Source organism: Centrocercus urophasianus, unplaced genomic scaffold, assembly GCF_019232065.1.
Source record: "Centrocercus urophasianus isolate 14NV4802_14NV808 unplaced genomic scaffold, USGS_Curo_1.0 seq_24, whole genome shotgun sequence".
Lineage (NCBI taxonomy): Eukaryota > Metazoa > Chordata > Aves > Galliformes > Phasianidae > Centrocercus > Centrocercus urophasianus.
Window position 1 is genome coordinate 15,474,993 of NW_024884800.1, and position 22,112 is coordinate 15,497,104.

Here is a 22,112-nt window from a genome sequence, read left to right on the forward strand (position 1 = left end):
CTGAAGATTCTGTCCATAGGTGGAATGTTGGAATTGGGGGAATGGACTTTTTGGGGGGAAAAGATCTCAAGAGTTTCACTTGGTGCCATTATTCTGCTACTGAAGCTGAATGCAAATATGTAGAGGGGTTCTGGGTAACAAAAAAGCTTGCAGTGATCTCTTGCACTCTGTGGGGGATGTTGGTGTAAGAGAGAAGCAGAAGTTCAAGTTATTGCTGCTTATTTATTTTTTATTTTCTCCTCTTGAAATAATAGAACATGCTTCTGTCAATAGCTTCCAAACTGAAAAGAAAATAAAAATAAAATATGAATAGTCTCCAGAAGGAATTTCATGGGATCTTTTCTGAACTCCATATTGTCTAATCTCAGTTTTTTTCCTTTAAAAGAGTATTTTTCCGAAATACTTCTGGCAGCTGAAGCCCATTGCTGTGGACTTGCAGCTTCTTGAACAGAAATGAGAATTTTTCCCTCGGCCAGCAATTCAGTGTGAAGGAAGAACTGTAATTACAAAGCACAAAGCATCCGATTGGGGCTTTTATTGTTGTCTAATGTAGAGACTTGAACAGCTCCAAGAAAGGTGTGCGTGCACAGCAGATACTGCCTTGAGAAGTGACTCCTTGCTGCTTATTTCTGTCTTTAAATGAGTATTTCACTACTAACGGGTGCTTACGTTACCATAGCTCTTGCTATGGAATAAACTATAGTTAGGGAACAGATGAGGCCCAAGGGTTCACATTCTTTGAGTTGTGAATGAAGTAAAAGACTCAACTGTGAGTTGGGTTTTCATTTGAGCGGTGTCTAATTCCAGTTGTGTGTGCCTTCATTGCAGGTGAGATTGAAACGACAAGATGTCCAGCTGTGACCAGAAATGTATTTTCCAGAGTATAGATTGCACAGAAATTTGTGAATGAAGAGGACCCATCTGCATCTCCTTAAATTATTCAGTTCTCTGCTTTATTTCCCCGTGCTGAAGATTTAATTGTTGAGTTGTACATTACTGTATTTTAACTTGTTGCTTAGTTTCTTACACATTTATTTTCAGTACCTGGCTGAAAGTGTTACCTATTCCATATTTTAGCACAATGTGCTGCAAACAAACAGTTGCCGTAGTGCAAAGGAGGTTTCATGTGTACAGAGTTCCACTTTGGGTTGTCTAAAATACTGCCTGAGTTTAGTAATTCTTTCAGTATGAAATGCGTTCTTTTAGATGTTTGAAAACCACAAATAAACAGTTATTGAACCTTTTTGAATTTACCTCATTTAAACTCAGTTTTTATTTATTACTTGGCCTGTTTTTAATACCAGTGACTTAGAAAAGAAGGAAAAAAAACACACACAGAAAACAACGAAGTGGGAGCCCTGTTTTCATGCGATGCTTAGGGATTATTTGTATATTCTGTGTACAACGTCGGCTTGTTTAAAACAGAAAAACAAAAAATAAAGAACAAACCCCGATCCCTCCATCCCAGCCTAAAGCTGTGCTCAGTTGTCCCTTGCCACCTTTTGTTTGTCATGTTGTTTTTAGATTTAATTGGAAATGCTCTCTTCGAAAAAAAGAAAAAAGAAAAAAAAAAAAAGAAAAATTTCAATTCCAGCTGCAGGAGCTTTTTATCGCTAAACTTTAGTCTGAAAAGTTTCACAATGACATTTTTAAAGAAAAAAAAAAAAAAACCAATTTTTTTATCTGCTGAATTCTACCAGTGTAACCTTTTTTCTAAATAAACAATAGTTTTCTCAATGGGTCGTACATCTTTGTGTGCGTGTGGTCGCTTTGTTGCTTCGTGTGCCGGTGTCCGTGAGGGGCTGAGTGCAGCTGGGCAGAGTGGCTGCTGTGTCAGCACTGTGCTCACTGCTGTCTGCCAGCATCCCATGGCACTGTGCCTCCTGGAGGCTGGCACACGTGTAGCCCTGCTGCGCTGCCAGGAAGATCAAGGTGTGCTTTCTTGAATTCAATCAGGTTTGTACCTTGAGATGTTTGTGATCCAAAACTCCGAAGAATCTTTGGTGCCTTTTTCCCTCTTGATTTCCTGATCTGGTCAAATGAGGCTGACTTTAAAAGGTCTTAGCTTGGTTTCGGCAGTTTAATTTAATGTCTGACAAAAATAAGGACTTTGGCCCTTCTGATGAAGCGTGGCAGCTCACTTAGAAGTCCCTGTGTTCACCTGGGAAGGGGATCTTTGTGTTTGGAAGTCTTCATGTTAAAGATGAGTTTTTTCACCCTGGAGCTGCGAATCTTGTGAAGTGAAAGTGATGAGTAGTTAAAGCTAGGAAACAGGGATTGAGAAATACTGCCAGCTTCTGCTCTTTGGAGGAATGGCCCTGGTGTCTTGCCTAAATGCCCTGTTTGCTATTTAAAGAGGTATCTTGGGTGCTGAGCTTTTTTGGCCTGGGTCCAGCACTGTAGGTGTCTATGCTACAAGTAGATTCTTATTGAATTTTGGTGATGGTGTGGCAATCGTGTTTTCCTCACAGCAAATCATCTCCTGGAGCAGCTGAACTCTGAGTGTGCTTGTTCCTTCCATTTGCCAGCAGCATTCTGTGAGCCAGCTATCGGCTTTGGTAGCCGATAGGTGTGGCGGAGCAGAATGTTCTCCAGGTCACTGCTTCCCCTTTGGTGGCACCTTCACATCTGTCACTTGAACTGTAATACCGTGCTCAACTCTTCCTCTGCAGCTTTTGTATTTACTGCATCTTCTGTCTCGTTTTTAAACTCAGCTCTGCCCCTCGTCCATTTGTGCTCTCTTCAATATTGTTGCGATAAATTGGGTTGTAGAGGAGAGGAGATGGATGCTAGTGAGAGGTGTTCAGCACTGTGAAGGCAAATGTGAGCGGGAAGATGAAACCTGACAGCCTTCACCCTTATGGAGCCTCAGAAGGCAGGCAGTGGAAGCAGTGCTTGCTATTGCGGCTGCTGTGCAAAGGCTGGAGTGCATGCTGCTGCTTTATCCTGAAGATGAACTGAATAGTTAATTTGAATAATTATTTCAAAAGACAAAGTCGTGCCAGTTTAAGATGAGTTGGAGCAGAGGATTTGTAAGGTTTATAAGAAAAATTGTAATGGAGGGTGAAGGTTTCTCATAGGTAGAGCTTGTATTCCCTTGAAAGCTGCATTGCCTGTATTGGCAGTCCCTCAGGGCCTTCAGAAGGCAGTCTGTCCTCACCCTTATGGTCTCTAACAGGAAAGGATGATTGTGATTTTCAAGGTTATGCTTTTAGACTGACAAGCAGGAGGTGTGTTCTGTTTGTGGGAGTGCTTTGGTTTGTATGACTGCTGCCACGCTCCCTACTGATCTCTGTGCCTTAATTCTCCTTACCTGTGCTTAGCAGCAGCCATCTCCCTTGGTGCTTCTGCTGGCTCTCTCTTCCGGAAAAGGAAGTTGCTGAAAGTGATCCAAACTCAGATTTGTGTGGTGTGAACTGCTCTGCCCCTGCCCTTTGCTCGCAGGCAGGTGTGGGAAATGCACCTCTGTCACTACACGGATGCTGATGGTTTGCCTGGGAAGCACACCTTGTTCTGTTCAACGCTTGGTGCTCCGTGTGTCCTTTCACATTAAAGGCTCACGAGGAAACACAAATGACATCAGAAACTTCACAGCCACTGAATTCTGCATTCTGTGCTCAATGCGGTGGCTCTCTACAAGTCCTGCTGCAGCTGTAGTGCTTTCTGCTGCACCGCTCACCCCTGTGGCCAATAGATGCCAGAGGAAGAGACATCTGAAATTCGTCTGAAAGCAGCCAGGGCTGCTCACAGCTGGGTGCTGCCAGCGTCAGCTGGCTCCTAATGAGCTGTTTGGCTGAAGATGGCCAACTCCCCGTGTTCAAAGGGCAGGGGAATATTGAATAAATACCATTTATATTTATTTGCCTCAGCTCAAAGCGCGGCCCTTACGTTAATTTGGTAGGTTTTTGGCGATTAGCCCTCTCAGTGTCTATCTGGAATTCAGACCCCCCGGCGCTGCCTGCCTGCTGCCTGCAGGCTTCCAGCCCGGCTGGCCGCTGCATGTCAGTGTTGCTCCGAAGAACCGCGGAGCCTCTCGGGCTCAGTGTCTGTGCGGAGGAGCGGCTCCCCCCCGGCCCCGAGCGCTTCTTTGGGACCCCAGGGCGGGCGGTGGGCGCCGGCTGCAGCTCGCCCTGTAGCTGCGGTCCGTGCGTGGAATCGCACCTTGGTTCCGCTTCAGAACCCTGCTTATGGCAGATCGAGCATCTGCCCCACGTGCACTGATGGCTCAGTTGCTTTATTTGTGTGCTCGACGTTATCTAACGTAGATGTTATGCGCTTAAAGGCTTTATAGCCCCTGCCATGGAGATCCAGCTCTGTGCTGCCCGCAGCCCTGGGCCCCACCATGCCTTGTGCCTAATGGGCCTTTCTCAGAGCTTCTTCTCTTTAGCCTTTGCTCATTTAACTCCGGGTTCAACTGCTGCTTTCACACTGCTGGAAACTAAAGCAAAGCACAGCCTGAACCTGCAGCAAACCCAATGGCAGCTGTGCTCCCCAGTGCCACACCGGTGCCAAAGCTCAGCACTGCAGTCCCCATTCAGCCTTGCAGCACTGTAACACGGCCTGCAGGCTCAAAGCTCCACCCCAGCTGGCAGCAGCAAACTGCCCGAGCCCATTGCTCCTCCAGGTCTCTTCTTACAGCTCTGGCTGTGGAGCAGAGCCTCAGCCTCTTGGGTTTTGGTGGGTGAGGAAGCACTTGGAAAGTCACAGCCAGAGGGTTGTGATCAGTGGCTCTACGTCCAGGTGGAGGTTGGTGACAGGTGTTGCCCCCAGGGTCTGTACTGGGACCAGTGCTCTTCAACATCTTTATCAGTGACGTGGAAAGTGGGATCAAGTGCACCCTCAGCACTGCTGATGACACCCAGGTGAGTGGTGCAGCTGATGTGACAGAAGGAAGGGATGCCATCCAGAGGGACGTGGGCAAACATGAAAGGCAGGATCAGGTAAGCCTAATGAGCCTCAACAAGGTGTTGCTCTTGAGTCAGGGCCATCTCATATATGTGTACAGACAGGGAGAAGAACTCCTTGACAGCAGCCCTGTGGAGGAAAGCTGGGCATGAGCCAGCAATGTGCACTTGCAGCCCAGAAGGCCAACAGTGTCCTGGGCTGCATGAACAGAGGGGTGGCAGTGGGCAGGGAGAAGATTGTCCACATCTGCTCTGCTGTCTGCAGCACAAGAAAGATGCAGAGGAGGCCATGAAGCTGCTCATAGGACTGGAGCACTTCTCCAGTGAAGGCAGGCTGAGGGAGCTGGGCTTGTTCAGCTTGGAGAAGAGAGGGCTCTGGGGGGACCTGATTGTGGACTTCCAGTACTTGAGCTTATAGGCAGGGGTGGGACTGACTTTTTACGTGGTCAGGTAATGATAGGACAAGGAGGAAACAGTTTTAAACTAAAAGAGTAAAATTTTATATTAGATGTGAGGGGTTTTTCACTGGAGGTGGTGAGGCCCTTGCACAGCCTGCCCAGACCACAGGGCTGGGTGTGGACAACAGCAGCTACAGGCAATTTTGTCCCCAGCAGCAGTTATGGATGGGCATGGTCTGAATTAACAGTGCTTTGAGATTTACAATACCCATGAAAATGTTATCACTGTACTTAAATCCCCTAGTTTAATTGAATAGAGCTATCATTATCCAGAGCTTGTTTACGTCTTGCTGCCTGCAAAATAGAATCAATTTTTCAGACTGAGGCAATGAATATGAGCACCAGGGAAATTCCGTAATTTTATTTTAATAACTGTGAATTATTATTATTATTTTAATAACCACAAATAAGGATTTTTTTTAAAAAACAAGTCACGATGCTCTGCACCGGCCCTCAGCGGGGCACTGTGGGGCCACCGCGGTGCGGAGCCCTGGCTGGTTTGCTGCTGGGGGACAAGGCTGCATGGGCTGGGGGCAGCAGCCCTGCCAACCCAAGGCTTTGTCCCCTCTTGGTGCTGAGCAGTGCCTGCATGGTGCTGTCACCATGTGCTGATGGGCTCAGTCTCTGTCTCATCTGTACATGGCTCTCCCTGCCATCCCTGTGGGCATGGCACTGCCCCAGTTCAGCCCCGCACACCCTGCCTGCATCACACCAAGAGAATGACAGCATGGCTTGTGTTGGAAGGAACCTTACAGCCCCCCCTGCTGTGACCCTGCTGCCTCTCAGCTCAGGCTGCCCAGGGCCCACCCAGCCCAGCCTTGGGCACCTCAGGGGGTGGGCACCCACAGCTCTCTGAGCAACACCATTTGTTTTCAGGGTGCCAAACCCCAAATTCCTATTTCCCAAAGCATTGTGCTTCATTTCAGCTGTGTGTCCCGAAGCCTTTCCCCAAAAGGAACAAACGTTGGGCATCCCAAGTCAGAGCAGAGCTCTGTGGCCGCAGCGGTGCCTCTCCTTGGGGAAAACATCAGCAAACTCTTTCTGGGTTCTTTTTTTTTTTTTTTTCTTTACAGTTTTATTTACAAAATGTATTAAAACTCTTTGTACAACACCTCATTAAAATGAGGCTCAGTAATTGATGCCCACACATGCAGTTTATGCTTTTACAGCCATTAGTTTGCTTGGCAATTTTTCTGCTCACTGAAGTGCAGTTTCAATGACCAAAAATAGGAACTTAAATTACAAACTTAAAAAAAAAAAAAAAAGAGAGAGAGAGAAAACAGAAAAAAATACCAGAAGACAACGAAAAGGAAAGAATCCAAGAGACCCCAAAGCAACACAAAGGAAAAGAATAAACCAGAACATCGTCGTGAGACTACCGCCGAACTTCCCATAGCTTGGAGCTGGTAGCTGGGGTTTGTAAGCAATCACCACGTTTTGTTTTAGCTTTACATGCAAGTTTAAAAAATGTCGAACTGTTTCCCAAACTCCCTTCACTGGTGTGAAGCCTCCACTCGGTAAAAATGGATTTGATAAACATACATTTTTATACAGCTTTTAAGAAAAACTTGTGGTTTGAACCCAACGGAGGACCGCACCGCTCCAGCCCGCCCTCACCCGGAGCGGATCGTGATCAGAAGGTGAAAAAACTCAGTTTCATGACAAAAAGAACCCAAACCAAAACCACAACTTTGTTGTTTAATCGCCTGTTAAAAACTGGAACGATAAATTATTCTATGAGCCTTTAAAATGGTCGTTATATTACATTTGGTTGGAAATACGTATTTTTAGCGAGACTTTGCCCATACAGTCCTTTTCTTTGTGTTTGTTGTTGTTTAAATCCTATTAAAAGTTCGAATCTATCATCAGCAAACTAAACGCCTACGGGTCAGACGGGTTTAAATGAGCTTCATTGCGCCGTATGTTACTGACAAAACAAAATTCTATAGTAAACTACAGAAAAAACGCCTTGTCGTATTAGAGGTAATTAGTACGCAGATATCTCACCGCACGCTTCCGGCGTGACTGACAACATGTTTCACCTTTTTGTTCTTAATTTTTTTAAAATTATTTTTAACCTTTTGTTGTCGTCGTTGCTTCGTTTGCAGATGGCGCTGCGCGGTTCCCAGGCGGAGGCTGCGGGTTGCTGGGGCAGGGCTGTGCATCTCCCAGCACGGCGGGGCTGCTCGGGGGCTGTTCCCTGCTCCGGTTTGAAACTGCTGCCGAGAAGCATTTAGCTGAGCACACTGCGAGCTGGGAGGAACCCGGTGCGAGGCAGAAGCGGGCCTGGGAAAAACTAACCTGCGCTTCTCTTGCTTCGTTGCTCGATATTCAACACTGAATTAAAATGCAGATGCACAGCAAGAAAAGAGATATATGGTCTGAACCTAAACAGCACGTCGCTTGTTGTTTTGTTTAAAGCCACCCAATATTGTTTTAATAAAGCACCTGTAGGTATGCCCGATGATAGAAAAACAAAGGAATACAATATTTCTGCCTGCACTTAGCTACCTTGTCAAGGAAATGAATTTACTGGTCTGGAAGCAGGACATGCAGTTCCACAGATTGCTTTCTCTTGGATTTACAGATTCACAGTCAGTGACCTTAGCTGTATTTAATGCACATTTTCTTTTCTTCAGGTGTTCTTCGCTGATATACAGAAGAGCTCCGACAGCTGAGAGCGGCTCAGAACCACGGGCGCCGGGTCCCGGGCGGCTGTGCTGGGGCCAGGCTGGGTGCGATGCTGCCGGAGCCGCGTGCCCACAGCTGCCAGCACCGCACCGCGGCCGCGCGCTCGGGACTCGAGTTCAGTTTCTGTGCAGTGGTATCAAAGAATGGCTTTTGTTGCACTGATTTTTTTACAAGATTTTTTTTTCCTCAATACTAAGATCTTGTTAGCAGTCCTTTCCTTTGCTTTTTCTTCACTTTCTTTCATTTCCTTTTCCTCTTTTGTCTTTTCCTCTCTTTTCTTTTTCTTTTTTTTTTTCCTTTCCTTTCCTTTCCTTTCCTTTCCTCTTCCTCTTCCTCTTCCTCTTCCTCTTCCTTTTCCTCTTCCTTTTTCTCTTCCTTTCTTTTCTTCCTTTCTTTTCTTCTCTTTCCTTTTCTTTTTCCTTTTTCTTTTTTCAAGCAAAGCAAGAATATTTCAGTGATGGTTTTGCATTGTTGTGAGTCTCAGAGTCTTCCATAAGGCACTGAAGGAAAAAAATCAGTTTTTCCTATTAAAAGTTCATTGCACCATCATCAATGCGTGTCATACCTGACACCTCGGCTAGAGTGCGACTGGCTCAGGTGGTCCGAATCCATGAAGTAGCCACATTCTCTGCTGCTTCTCCTCCTGCACGCTGTCAGAGCGAGGATCTGCAACAAAAACAAGACTTCATTTGTCTCCTCTGAGAAGACCTCATGAGACAGCAAGGAACCAACCTGCACGGGGAAGGAGGCAGCGTGGAGCTCTGACAGAGCGGGGAAGCCCCTGTCCTGCTTCCCTGCAGGCAGCACAGCAGCACTGGGTGCCTGGGGCATTTCCCACCCCCGGGACGCTTCTCCCTGGCTGCCCATGCAGCTGTTTCTTAACAAAAGACGTGGGCTGAGCGAGCCACAGATTGCTGGGGAGATGGATCCTTGCTGCAGCCCGGAGCCCCCAGAGCAGCCTGCTCCTGTGCAGGGAAAGGCTCACTTAAATCCCCACAGAAGTTAGAAGAACACACAGAAGTTAAGGAAGAGGATTTCTAGTTGACTGGACCTTACTCGTACCCCTAGATTTTCACGCTTTCTGTGCCATACACATTGTAGCCTTCTCTGTACGTAGCGTAATTCTGGGTATTGGTGGTGGGAGCAGGCTTAAAGTTTTGGGTGTTCTTGGTGAGTTTCATTCGCTTGGACTCTGCCCGAGACTTGTAACAAAACTCAATTAAAGCCACCATCATGGCGAGCCCAAGGCCTCCGACAAGAATATAGAAAACCCCGGCCACATTGCTCAGGCTCAGAGCACTGGTCTTGTCCTAAGAGAAACGAACCACACCGTTAGTTTTGCTGTGAGAAAGAGGCAGACAGAAAGCAGGCTACTTTGCACTCAGTCCCAACAATGACACACAGGCTACAAACTTTCCAATCAAGCCCAAATCCCCCCCATCCCCACACAACCCAACAGCCTTACCCGCTGTGGTCACGCTGCGTGACCCTACTGGTGCCGCTGGCCCCGCAGGACAGGGATGGCAGCAGGAGCTGCTCTGTTGCCAAGCAAAACCTCGGCCATGTGGAAGTCAATAGGATTTTTTGCCATTGGCTTCCCCAGGCCTTCACTGCCCCAGGGCAAAGCTGGAGGCCAGGGCACCTTTGGGAAGCTCTAGTGGACAGCCCAGGGCTACTTAAAGTAGCAGGTTCTCGCATTATGGAAGTAAACAGAAAAACCCAAGCCACTAGATGCCTGGCTTTGGTGAATGTAGATATAACTAGAGAGATACACACTGCTGAACTTTTCTACCTTTTTTTCCCAACAGTTTATAAAAAAAAAAAACAACCCTAGGAAGATGGTCAGCTGGGCTAAGGTCAGGAGAGCCCTAAGCTAAGACAGCACCTGCAGGGAGCAGAAAACATTACTGCAGTGCAAAATATGCTGCCTGGGATTTGCATCCCTTCAGGACATGGCAAACAAAGGGGCGAGGAGAAGGCTTTCATTTTAAAAACCAGGATTTTGTACTGAGATTAAGCAAGAATACAACCCTTTTGCTGCTGCACATGGGAGATGCTGCTGGTTCATGCCTGAGCTGAAAGGCAAAGTAAGCCCAGGTGTTCCCAGACAGTGTGTGGCTATCTCCAGGGGTATCCAACCTTCCATGTACTCAGAATAAAGGAGGATGCACTTTGTATGCGTCTGTCTTGTATCTAAATAGGCAGTTCAGATAGATAGATGCATTTTAGCAAACAGCCTGCGCTGAGATCTGAAATATTGCTCATTTCTGCCTCTTGCCAATTGCTGCAGGGACTCTGCTCAGATTCCCTTCATCTCCCAGAGCAGATCCAGGACTGTACCCCAAGCAGCCCCCAGCCCAGCTGAAAGCCGGGCAGCAGCTTGCTGGCTCGTTTGGAATGCTGAATGAAGCCTGACGTGGGGAGGGGCCTCCAAATTGGGAGCATTTTTGGGGGGAACAGTTACAGTGAACGTTTCCAAGGGCACGAGGGAGCTGTGCTGATGTCAGCAGGACAACTCCTAGAGGTGCCTTTGAAAGCCTCCTTCACCCCGGTGTTGTTATCCTCAGTGGCTATATAGGCATTAAAGAAAAAAAAACAACAATGAAATCCTAATATAGCTTAAACTGAATGGCTCAAATGAGTGTTTGCTGCAAACCCAGCACGGCTGATGCAGCCGGACCTGCCCACATGGCATCCCTGTGGGACTGGGCACACAGCTGGCAGCGGCTGTGCAGCAGCAAAACGGGTCCAGGTGGAAAGGGAACGACAGACAGAGTCGCCAAAAAACAGCTCCAAAATTCAGCTAAACACATTTTGAACTGAAGAGGAAAATAGGGCAGGAAAGGAGCTTCTTCCTCACCAGGGCTCTGTCCTGAACTCGTCTACCCTTTGCAAGCACGTGACTGTTTTGCAGACTGAGCTCTATAGGATCTATGTTACAATTTTGAAACAAATTGTAGGCGTTCAATCAAACTGAAAATAATAATAAGGAAAAAGATGCTGGCCTGAATAAAACACCCTGACTGAGAGGAAACTTGCAAATTCAAATGAGGGAGGCAGCTCCGAGCGCTCTGGGGGATTCTCCTTCCATGTCTGTGCAGCAAATTACTAAACAGCAAAACATACTTACAACTAAAGTCTGTTACTGCATGTAAGAAAAACTGCGGTCATTTTCGGAGACTTAACAATTGTTTTCTATTCTTTTCTTTCAACCTTCGAAATGCAAATAGCAACTTTTGAAAGTCATTCTCTGTATACACAAACAGTGGGTCAAAATGTGATTGCTAATCAGTACGAAAAGACCTTCAGCGACTGACCTTACTTCCGGAGTCCTTGGCTCCACATTCACCCTTATCGTACCACCATTTGTTTTTCAGCTTGTCTAAGATGCCTTGTTCACTGAGTTTCAATACTGCAAGGTTTACAGGAGTTCTTCACGTGGGAAATAACATAAATAACATTATATTATGTTATTTTATGTTATTCAAGCTTTAAACTACTTTAAAACTATACAAAGCGATAAAGCAGGGTTCCTGGCCACAAAGTATTTACACTGCAGGCAACTGGATCATCCCCTTAAGTTAACGCTACAGCAACGCTATATTACCAGGTCCTGCCCATATCGCTTTGAGTAATCGGCACTCACTGTTAAATGAGGGTAGGAGAAACAAAGCGAGCCCAATCGCCCCGTTGCCCAGCCCAGCACTGGCAGCAGCTCTGTGGCGCTGGAGGGCCCGGTCCACGGCACCTCAGTGGCACTAACAGACAGCAAGCCCAGCAAGCCCAGCAGCCCCGCTCCAAACACCTTTGTGGCTGAGGGAAGGCTGGGATCGTGTGCCCACACCGGGCTGTGAGCTTTCATCCTCGCTGACACCGCGCCGCTGTGCGGGGACCGCCGGTCCCAGCAACCGCAGGCTGCATCACCTCGTGCTGCAAGCAGCGAGCGGGTGGCTCACAGCCTGGAGGACGGCTCTTTCATTCCACATTTCATTTTAAAACGATCCGGTTTGGAGGGATTTTATGCAGTGCATCTCCCTGCTCTGAAAAGCATCGTGCGGCTGAGAATACACAAACAATGGGGAGAGGCTTATAAACACCTTTCTCGCTCCTCTGCATATTATACTGTGCAAATTTCCCCCTCCCCCCAGTCCCATTCCAAACACTATTTTTAATTTGCATGCCTTTATAAACCCCTTACGGAACACAGAGAATTTGCATAACATCCAATACATTATAAATTAGCTTTCACAACATTATACAGTACTGGGAAATGAGAAGGCTTAACATGCTAATTAGGGCGCTTTATTATTTTTCTTAAAGCCAAGATTGCAGTTAATTGTGCACACGCAACTGCTAAAAAGAAGTGTATATATATATAAAAGTAAACTAAAATTGTCTTAACCAAACAGAGGGGAATTTGCCTTTGCTGGTCACAGCCCCAGGTGGCCACGCGGCTCCCCTGGCTCCAGCTCTGAGTGTGCAGGATGGTGGGCACCCACCTGTACCAAAGTCCTCCACATGGAAAGGGTTGGGATTTGGGGGCAGATTCAGGCTTTTTTACTCAAGATACGGGAAGGTTTTTCTGTGCTTGCTGCAGGAAGGTTTCTTCTCATAGCTTGATCCTGGCACCGTTTGCATTAGGAAGGCTGCATCCAAGCCACTGACACACTTGGGCACAACACAGGTGGCTCAGGGGATCCCCTGCACTGTTTCTGGGTCTCTCTCAAAAGACATTTCTTCATCTTTTCCCTAGGATGATGATGTGCTTTCCAGCTGCTTCTTTAATTAGGTCACTGTTCTGGGGCTGTACGGGATGCTCTGTGAGGTCCTTAGCCCTTTCCCTGGTGGATTCGGCTGCCTTTCCTCTGCCTTTAATTTATGATGGGATTCTTTTTCATCTTCCCTGTGTGGTTTCCAGACCAGCTGCTGATTAGTTTGGCTGCTTTTATGAAAGTGAAGTTTTCAGGGGTTGAGATCTCGAGCTCTCTGTGCTCTGTATACCAGTAAAGCGAGCTGTAGTGAGTGGGATCAGGCCGGCAGAATCCCTTGGTGTGGGACAGTAGTCAGGGCACAGACTTGCTGCGGTTTTCTTCCTCACCACAGCAGAAGAATTTTGTTTGATTCTGTGTTTTTTTCACAACCAGATTTGGCTGAGCTCAGTGTAACCATGCGAGGTCGGAGCTGCTGGGCTTTCCCAGATGCCACTGAAGAGTTTGGTTGCTAATGTCCATGTAAGACTGGAAGTCTTGAGACAAGGGGAATGGTACCAGTAGCCCAACGCCGAACAACAGTGCCCCGCTGGCAAATTAAGCCATTTGCTACAGTTGATGCTTTCTAAGAGTCTGCTGCAAACACTATTTTACACCTGGGACAGAGACGGTTTTTACTGCTCTCAGTGGTTTGGTTTCCCTGCTCCTGGTCATGCAGGTGTTGGTGTGAGCACCCACCCCTTACAGCCAGAAGACAAGAGGTGCTGCTCTGTCCCCACAGGCCGGGTGCCTCCAAGGTACCCACTGGCTCTTCCCACAGCTGTGAGAGGCTCAGACCCCCAGGATCCTTTCTGCACATTCAGCCCCTCCTGGCTTGGGATGCCAGCCCCAAATCCTGCTTCTGTCTGCCCAGGGCACAGGACAGTGCTGGTGGTGTGATTTCTGAAAGGCACTGTACTTTCACTCTTTGAAACCACCCCCTTGGTCTGTGTCCCTTGGGCTTCTGGTTCCGTTTCTAAATCCTGGCTACTTCCCCTCTAAATGTCAGAATTGCTGTGACACCTCCTTGTCCCCTCCTGGCACAAACACAGCATGGCTTCCAGCCTGGGTATGTTCCCCATGCTTACAGGTGTGATAATCCCTCAAAAGAAAGAGTTGCTATGTGCAAATTGCAGAGCTTTTACTGCATTTCTGCTTTGTTATCTGATTATTTTTCCATTGCACAGATATGGAAAATGCTTTGAGACAGAACCCATCTTCTCTCTCTTTTTCCTTCTCTTCATGACACCATCTCCCTGTCTGAGGGACTTGCCCAGCTCTTGCTGCAGTGCCTCAGCACTAAGTTTCAGCTTAGTTGCAGTCTTTTTTACTCTGTTAAGAAGGGCTGTGGCATGGTGATTTTTTCTTTCTGGCCAGAATGAACTTGAAGTTGAAGAAAAGTAAATGAATTATCAAAGAAACAGTTCTTTATCAGACTCAAATGTTAGCAGGTAAAATGCGCTTCACGAATTATAAACCATAACAGGTTTTTAATTTGATTAATGACCTCTTACGTCCGCTTTTGTGGTTTTACCTTCACCTATCGAAAGCGGATGCTCAGTGCCAGATGCTATCCAGTGTTGTCACTGAGTGCTGTGGGAGCACATGGCAGTGAAGCCCCTCGGATGGCTGCCAACACCGCCAGGCTGGCACTTCCACTGCTCAGCTTCCCATTCCTGCCCACTGCAGTGATGTGCCAGTGATGTGCACTGCTGAACAACCACCGAGGCTGAGCTGCTTCTTGGAAAAGGTGCTTTTAATTTATGAGAAGATCATCTCCATTGCCAGCCTTGCCAGGAAAGTGTCATTTTCCAGGAAGAAGTGGTGGGACACACTGATGGCCCAGTGCCTGGCTGGGCCCTCACTCATCACAGCAGGAGGGAACCATGGCCAGGGTGCTTCAGGAGCACAACTCAGATGTGACTGAAACACCTCACCCACTAACCCCAGATGCTCACCAGCTGTGGGTAACTAGTGCTTGCGTGGCATAAACTCTCTGCAACACTGCAGTTATGTTTATTACTTGCAATCAATAAAGATTTAAGTGGTGATTGGAACAGCTTTGGATAATTCATATCCCATTCTATGCTCTAATTGATGTAATATAAGTGTTATACCCAAAAATGATCATTGCCAAGGACAGCAAATGAATGCTGCAAACAGCACATTGCTCCCTTCAAACCAGATGAAGCACTGCTCATGATTAATCTAGGATTTTTAGATGAAATTGCTCAGAAAAGAGCACCACAAAGAGGCAAACACTGAGAGGCTCCTGGCAGGACTCCATCAGGGCCACACTGAGTGTCCCCAGCACTGGGCTCTCACCATCCAGCTTTTACAGACTTTAATCTGCAGTTGTTCCTTCACCCACTACCAGCTATCTTCTAAAGTTTTATAGATTATCTGTGCGCAGGGTACATGGTGTTGTCTCAGCACTGTTGCTTGCAGCATCTGGAGAGTCCAAAAGTAGCATTTTTGGGAGCAGAGGGTGAGGAAGTGACCCACAAGCTGAAGGGAGAGCAGAACATCACCAGTGAGAGCTCCTCTGGTTTGGAGAGCATCCTTTTCTTTCCTGTGGCCCAGCTGGGGGCCCATGGCAGCAGGGGCTGAGCTGCAGCAATGCCACCAGGCCCAGCCTGCTCCTATGGTGCCCCAGTGGGCAGCTTGGGAGCTGCTGTGTCCCCAGGGCCACCCAAAGGGGTATTTGCATCTGCTTCCAAGGCTGAACACGAGCTGTGTTGAGGATAGGAAATCTGGGGCCAGTGGCAATGGGGATTCTCCTCCCCAGGTGGAGGGCTCCAAATGCACGGTGCACAAGGCCAGCTGGAGCCTGTCCACTGCAAACAAGTCTGGCTGAGTGCCTGAAGATGCCGTTCCCAGTGTACTCAGAACCACATCTCTCACAGCATGAAATCCTGAATAGTCCACAGAAGGTCCTTTTATTTTCCTTTCCAGATGCCAACAAACTCCGAGTGGAGAAGTCCTGTGGAAGCACGGATGCACATTAGGGATGTGGCATTTACAAACAAGCTGTTTGTGTTCTCACATACCCTGGCCCTGGCCATGTGGGGTGCATCAGGGTAAGCAACGTCACAGCCAAGGGCACCCCTGGGCCACAGCTGCATTACACTGCATGGGCGCAGACCAGCCGTAAATCTGGTGTAATGTATCTGGTGAGGCCATTTTTATGGCCAGTCTGTGGGATTCGAGCAACAAAAAGCCACAGGAGGTTTCTGGCAAATCTGTCCCTCTGAAGACAGCAAGATTAATGAAGAATGACATCCTCACTTGGTGCTAATGCCTTGCTGAGCAACACAAAATGCAGCTTTCTTGAGGGGCCTTCACCTCCCACGCAAATCTCAGTGACATGAAGGAGGAGAAAGCCCAGCACTGCACCAGGTCTCCATGAGCACACTGTAAAGTGCTCATTCAGCTGGTTTTGCTTTTAATCTGTGTTCTTTCTTTCTTAATCCCTTTAATTTAGGAATCTGACATATTTAGAGCGCTCCAACACCTGCAGCACAAATTCTGCTTGTTTCTTCTGCCTGCAGCTGTCCTCACTGGCTGAAGCACTGCTGGAGCTGCTGACATCACCAGCACCCAGACACTGAGCTGGGCGAGGGGCACCGGCGGAGGCAGGCATCAACCCCAGCACTCCTCTCAACCTGACAGTGCACCACACAAATCTCACTAACGTCATTAAAATAGAAAGACAGAAAGAATCCAGGAAGAGACACCAAATCCAGCACCGTTCTCTGGAGGGCACCGCTCGAGGTTAAAGACCCGTCTAAATCAAATAAGGCACTTTATCCCCCCAAGCTCTATAAATCCTGGCCTGATCTGTAACTATTGAAAGGACTTTTTGTCAAATCTTATTACTGAAATAATTTCTGACCAGAGGGTGAATGCATTGCCCAAGCTTTCTGCTCTTTCCTAGATCAGCTCTCTCTCAAGATACGGTCTGTCACAGTTTACCAATTTAGCAGCATCTCCATGCCACAGTTTCATGTTTTGCTCTGCATCCACATGTAAGGGATGGGGAAGATTTAGGCTGGAAATGGACTCGATATTAAAACTCTCTGTGCATGTTTAAAGCCCACAGTTGCAGGGCACTCGAAGCAGGCGTGAGCAAAGCTCTGAAAACACAGCCATTCACTATTCCTATTTATGTTTGCCTCAGAAAGTGATCTGTATCTCACACTGAGCAGTGACTATTCATTACGAAAGCACCAGGTATGTCTTTGTTGTTTTTTTTTTTTAAGAAACAAGCACTGGGTTGTACTCTGCCACCACTTCAGACCTCCAACATTCCTTTACACAGTTCACGACATCTTAGGGACTGAAATGTTCTATGGCTGGGCAGAGGATGGGACAGAAGAGAAAGCTGTCTTGTTCGAAAAGACAAAGAGCCTTCAAAATCAGAAGATTAAAAGTAGGCACCTCAAGCCCCATACATCCCCAGCCCCCTAAGAAATACGCCGCACGCTGACGGCTGGCGTTGTGCTCAGAGACATCAGTCACAGCGTTAAATCCTCCAGCAGAAGGGTTTTTTCTCACTCTTGCTCTCAGTGGCACTACCGGATGTGGTTCCCTTGCTGACGGGGATGGAGAACGGTGTCCCCAGTGGCTGTTGCTAACTTGAGATGTCAGGGAGGGCACAGCACTGCTTGCCTGTTTTCCGCCTCTCAGTACTGAAAGGTGTCACGGAATGAACTAGGATGCAAACAGTTTCATCAGAGCCAGAAGGCTGTGTGGGCTGTGCCTCGTGCTGCCGTTTTGATGTGGTACAGCAGCCTGCGAGGACTGCATCGATGCAGAGGGCATCTGTGGCCTGGTGGCTCATCCCTCTGCTCAGACAGCAGCTGCCTACAAGGAGAGCTTGCAGGCTGCACAGTGGCCATGTGAAAGCTACACAGATGATCTCCCAGCGGATGGTTTTCCACAGTTCCTGCTGAGTATTTAGTAGCTGCATTAACAGATGTTTGCTCTGGTCTTCATTCCTATGATTTTCCATAAAAAGTGTTCTTTTGGTCAATTCAAGAGATCTTGCTTACTATTTTTATAGGCACAATGGAGCACCTATTGCATCCTCATGGAACCTGTGGAGTTTTCCATGCAGGCATTAGATGTTCAACTTCAAACCAGGTTTTGGCTCGTGCCGTATTTGCTGCTGCAGCATGGAAGACGAGTGTGACTGTAGGGTGCCATCATCACACCACCAACACTTGTGCTGAACACACCTGCACTGAGCCAGACGTGTCACCACCTGAACCTGCAGAGTGTACGCTGTCTGTGTTTGGCAGCAGCAACTGTCTCTAGGAAAGTATATTTATATGTTTCATAAACGTAGCTCAAATAAATTAAACTCTGTACTAACAGGATCATAATTTAATAGAAGTGCCAAGTGCTAATGCAATAATACGTGCATATTGGATTAGGAAATGCAACCCGTAACAAGTCACTGTAGTTCATTTGTAGCAGCGCCTGAGACTTGAGACACAGCCGTGGGGAGAGGGTGGGCAGCACTGCTGCCAGGCAGGAACAGCTTGATGGTGGGGCCTTCATGCTATGCTACAGCCAACACCATCTGACACAGCAATGTGGGGCCTTCCTGGCATTACCTGCATCCTTCCTAGCCTGAGGGGATATGAGCAAGAGACTCGACTTACCTTGTGTGCAGGGTACCCCCTCACCTTTTCCTTCTCTTGCCTCTAGACATAGCCACTTTTTCCCCCATCTTCAATGAACTACTCTTCTCCTGCGATGGCTTCTTCTGCAGCTCCTGCTGCAGGTCCTGCAGCTCAGTCCGAAGGCACACAGGCACCGTGGGACAGCCGTGTTGCTGGCATGAACCAGAGGTGTGCAAAGCATGGCTACAGTGCTGGTGCGAGCAGAGTGCCTGCCTCCATGCGAGCTCAGTGCTGGAAGATTAGAATTACTTTGAAGAAGAAGAAGAGAAGCATTTATCTTTCCCTTTGTATTTTATGTGACAACCATTACCATTGGTGAGGAAAGAATCGAGTGCAGAGCTGAATGCCCGCATTCAGTGCACAAGTCCTGCTCCTGCCCTAGGAGCTCCACTTGGAGCTGCTGCTTTCTCCTTTCCCTTCTCCAGGCCCAATGAGCCCTGCCCCAGTTCTCCCCTCACTGACGCTTGCAATGCAGGATAAATGACTCATGCAAGAAATTCACGGAAAACAACTCTTAAGCACCACAGGTATTATCAAAACAAATGCATGACTCACAAGCCTTTTGCTGAGGATTCTTGTGGCTGTGAAGCAGAATGTGTGGTTGCTCCACCGCAGTCAGCGCTGCACAAGCGCATTTCCTTGTCAAGGCAGCAAAGCAAGTCCCCATGGCAGTTTTGCTGAAGGTTACACAGACAAAACAAAAGGTACACAGTCTTCCGATGCCAGCCCTGAGCCCAACAGCTCCTTCCAGCCTGGGCAACCTGCTTGCCCTCAGTCCTCATCCTGACTATCCTAGTGGCTGTCCCAGTAAAACCCATGGCTGTCCCATGAGCTCCACAGCAGCACAGAAGTTTCTGCAAACAAGGCAGGCCCCCTGTCCTTCTGGCAATGCTCTAAACGAGATGCTCCAGTGAACTCTTAAAGCACTAAGACTTCACTGTTGATATAAAACATACACAGTTTTGCTTCCTAATACGCTATAAAATAACAGCTGTCAATTAAGCACATATTTTGATATCTTCATCCAAAAGCATTATTATCTTATTAAAGTACTGCTTTGCTCTGTCACTCAGTTGCACAATGCAATAATTTCACACTACTTTCCCAGCTCCGAGTGGGAATGATCTCCGTGCCACCACCGCTGGCTCTCACCAGCCCTTCCATCTTTTTCCAGATCATAACCCAGGCCTACAGAATGGGTGGCAAGTAAATTCACACCACTGAACGTAATTTCCAACAAATTGCTCAAATAAATTGTGCTGCATCTTTTTAAGATCACCATTAACCCAAATGTTCGCTATAAAGCACCGCACGTTTGGCAGTGGTGCTCTTTAGATGTCAGGTATCATCTAAAATGATGCCCAGCAGATTTCTTCTAAAAATATGCCACTTAAAAAATGATGCCACAAATGCTAACTGCTGTGCTGCAAATGTATCAAAGCAAAACAGCAGCGAAAGATGGGGGAACAAATCCCGTCTGCTAATGGCCCTGCTCTTGTCTCAGAAGGGCTGGGAAATGCAGTGCTTTACAGTGTGAGGCTCTGAGGGCAGGACTCAACTAGCTCTCTGCAAAAGTAATCTCCTGATTAAAAGGGAATGACCAAAAAATGAAGCAGCGTTGCATCAAGTACCATTTCACAGACGCTCTCCAAAAGAGATAACAGCCTAAAAAAGAATACATTAAAGAAATTAAGTCAAATAATTAGGAAGCACTCCTGGCATGTGAAGCTGGTAAAACGCTATGTTCAGACAATTTCCTTCCGTGCTGGTTGTCATTCAGCATTACCATGAAAGTATGAGAATACAAGAAATGTCTCAACTGCAGAACTACAGAAATTAATCTTAGTAGAAAATTGTTCCTATGCAACTGAATAATTAGTTTCCCTTAAGTCACTCATCCTGCTGCTGCTGCCTACATCCTGTTTTGTCTATTTCTCGTTAAATTCCTATTCAGCCATCACTGAGCTATGAGATGATAGGATTGTATAATAAACAAAATAATTAGTTTCCAAACTGGTAGTATGTTGTAACATATTTCCTGGAATACATTTGTTTTATAACTGCTGTTCTGTGTCCTCTCACAACTGTGAACACAGCTGACATGCATAAGAGGTTGAGAATATGGTGTAATTTTGCCACAAATCCAATGGATGAACCTAAATTCATGCTCATTTAGGAGAGCGAAGTGAACAAACGTTGATGCAGGTACAGGATGCTGCACCAGGTAAGTCAGTCACCCCACATGTGCATCACACACCCACTTGTGCTCAGAGGATCCCAGCACTGACTGTGGAAGCCCCTGCCAGGGCAGCCCCAGCAGCCAGGACACTGCAGGGCAGTGCAGTGCCCACCATGCACTTGTCATGGAGTAGATTTAAACACTTCCAGAAAGGCCATTTAGCTCCTTTTCTGATTCCCACCGTAGGACTCAAAATCCTGTTGATACTTGGAGTCACTGGATAATTTTCCAGTGGCCAGGAACATGCGGTAACAAGAGGTAAACTCACAATTACAGCTCAGAATCCCACAGCACTGTGTGCAGAACTTGTATGCTGCACCACAGGAAGGATGCACAAGGGAGGCAGCTCCACAGGATGGCAATGGGTGCTGGCACAGACAGACAAACACGTACTTACTCCATCAGCATGAGCTAGAGCTCAAGACCATACTGGAGGCAGGCAGGGTCGATGGCCTGCTCAGGCAGCTGCTCCCCAAGCCCAGGTCTCTACTGGCTAAGCTGAGAGAAGGGCTCTGTTAGCTTTGCCAGTAGAGAAAGCTGCCCCAAGCAAGCAATGAGCCCCATGTGGTCACCTCCAGTGGCCACCCACAGCCTGCCTCGAGCAGCGATTCAGCAGGTGCTGCCAGTCAGTCATCCCCAGGTATCACCTCCATCATTCACTCAGTTCTCCTAGGTATTGCCTCCTTCATTCAGTCTCCTTCAGCATCTCCTCCTCCAAGGGAAAAGGGAAAAAAGAACAGCTCCAAAGTGACTCCCATGGGATCCCCTATTAATAAAGTCACGTTGGTACAGAGAATTAGCTGTGTAGATGGGATATGAGAGCATGAGGGCAAGCCAGGCTCTGGTGGGAGGACAGAGGGGAGCGGCCTGGGGCTGGCATGGATGAGGATGCCAATGTGCGCTGCCAGGAAGGCATCTGTCTGTCTGCCTGTACTCCTGTCCAAGTGCTGTGCAGCCTGAGCCTGCAGGATTAAATGCCCGCAGAATGCTGCCTCAAAGGAAAAGCCATTTTGCTGTAAAAAAAGCCCTTTTTGATTTACTACATCTCCAGAAATAACAAGTCACCCTTCCCTGCCTGCCCATCACATTTGCTCCTCTGTTTTGGTGTGCCTCTCAGCATCCACCGAGCAAGGCCAGAGCTTGCTAATAAATGACACTGCTCTTTTAAAAGCTTCTTCAGCACAAGCAAGAATAGAAGAATGACCCTGCTCTAATTATGATCATTTTTGAAATCCTCTTCAACTTCCTCAGGGCTGCAAGCATTAGTTGCCTGGTTTTAATTCAATGAACTCAAAGCAACGGAGTTCATTGATGCTGCTTCATACGAAAGTTTGCTTCCATGGAGGCAGTATTAGAAAACGCAGTGCTGGATCCCAGGAGAA

General features: G+C 47.4%; 2 protein-coding genes across 2 annotated transcripts in view; one reads left to right on the forward strand and one right to left on the reverse strand.

Annotated features, from left to right (window-relative positions):
- Positions 1-1,253, forward strand: part of THOC2 (THO complex 2) — a 51,674-nt gene extending 50,421 nt beyond the window's left edge. Inside the window, exon 39 of the mRNA XM_042824836.1 lies at positions 829-1,253. The gene's annotated coding sequence lies outside the window, so the exon portion shown is untranslated. The remainder of the gene's footprint in view (positions 1-828) is intronic.
- A 7,166-nt stretch (positions 1,254-8,419) lies between these two features.
- Positions 8,420-22,112, reverse strand: part of GRIA3 (glutamate ionotropic receptor AMPA type subunit 3) — a 141,919-nt gene continuing 128,226 nt past the window's right edge. Inside the window, exons 15-16 of the mRNA XM_042825304.1 lie at positions 9,116-9,363; positions 8,420-8,719 (exon numbers count right to left, since the gene is read on the reverse strand). Coding sequence (XP_042681238.1) covers positions 9,118-9,363 — 246 coding nt within the window. The 3' untranslated portion in view covers positions 8,420-8,719; positions 9,116-9,117. The remainder of the gene's footprint in view (positions 8,720-9,115; positions 9,364-22,112) is intronic.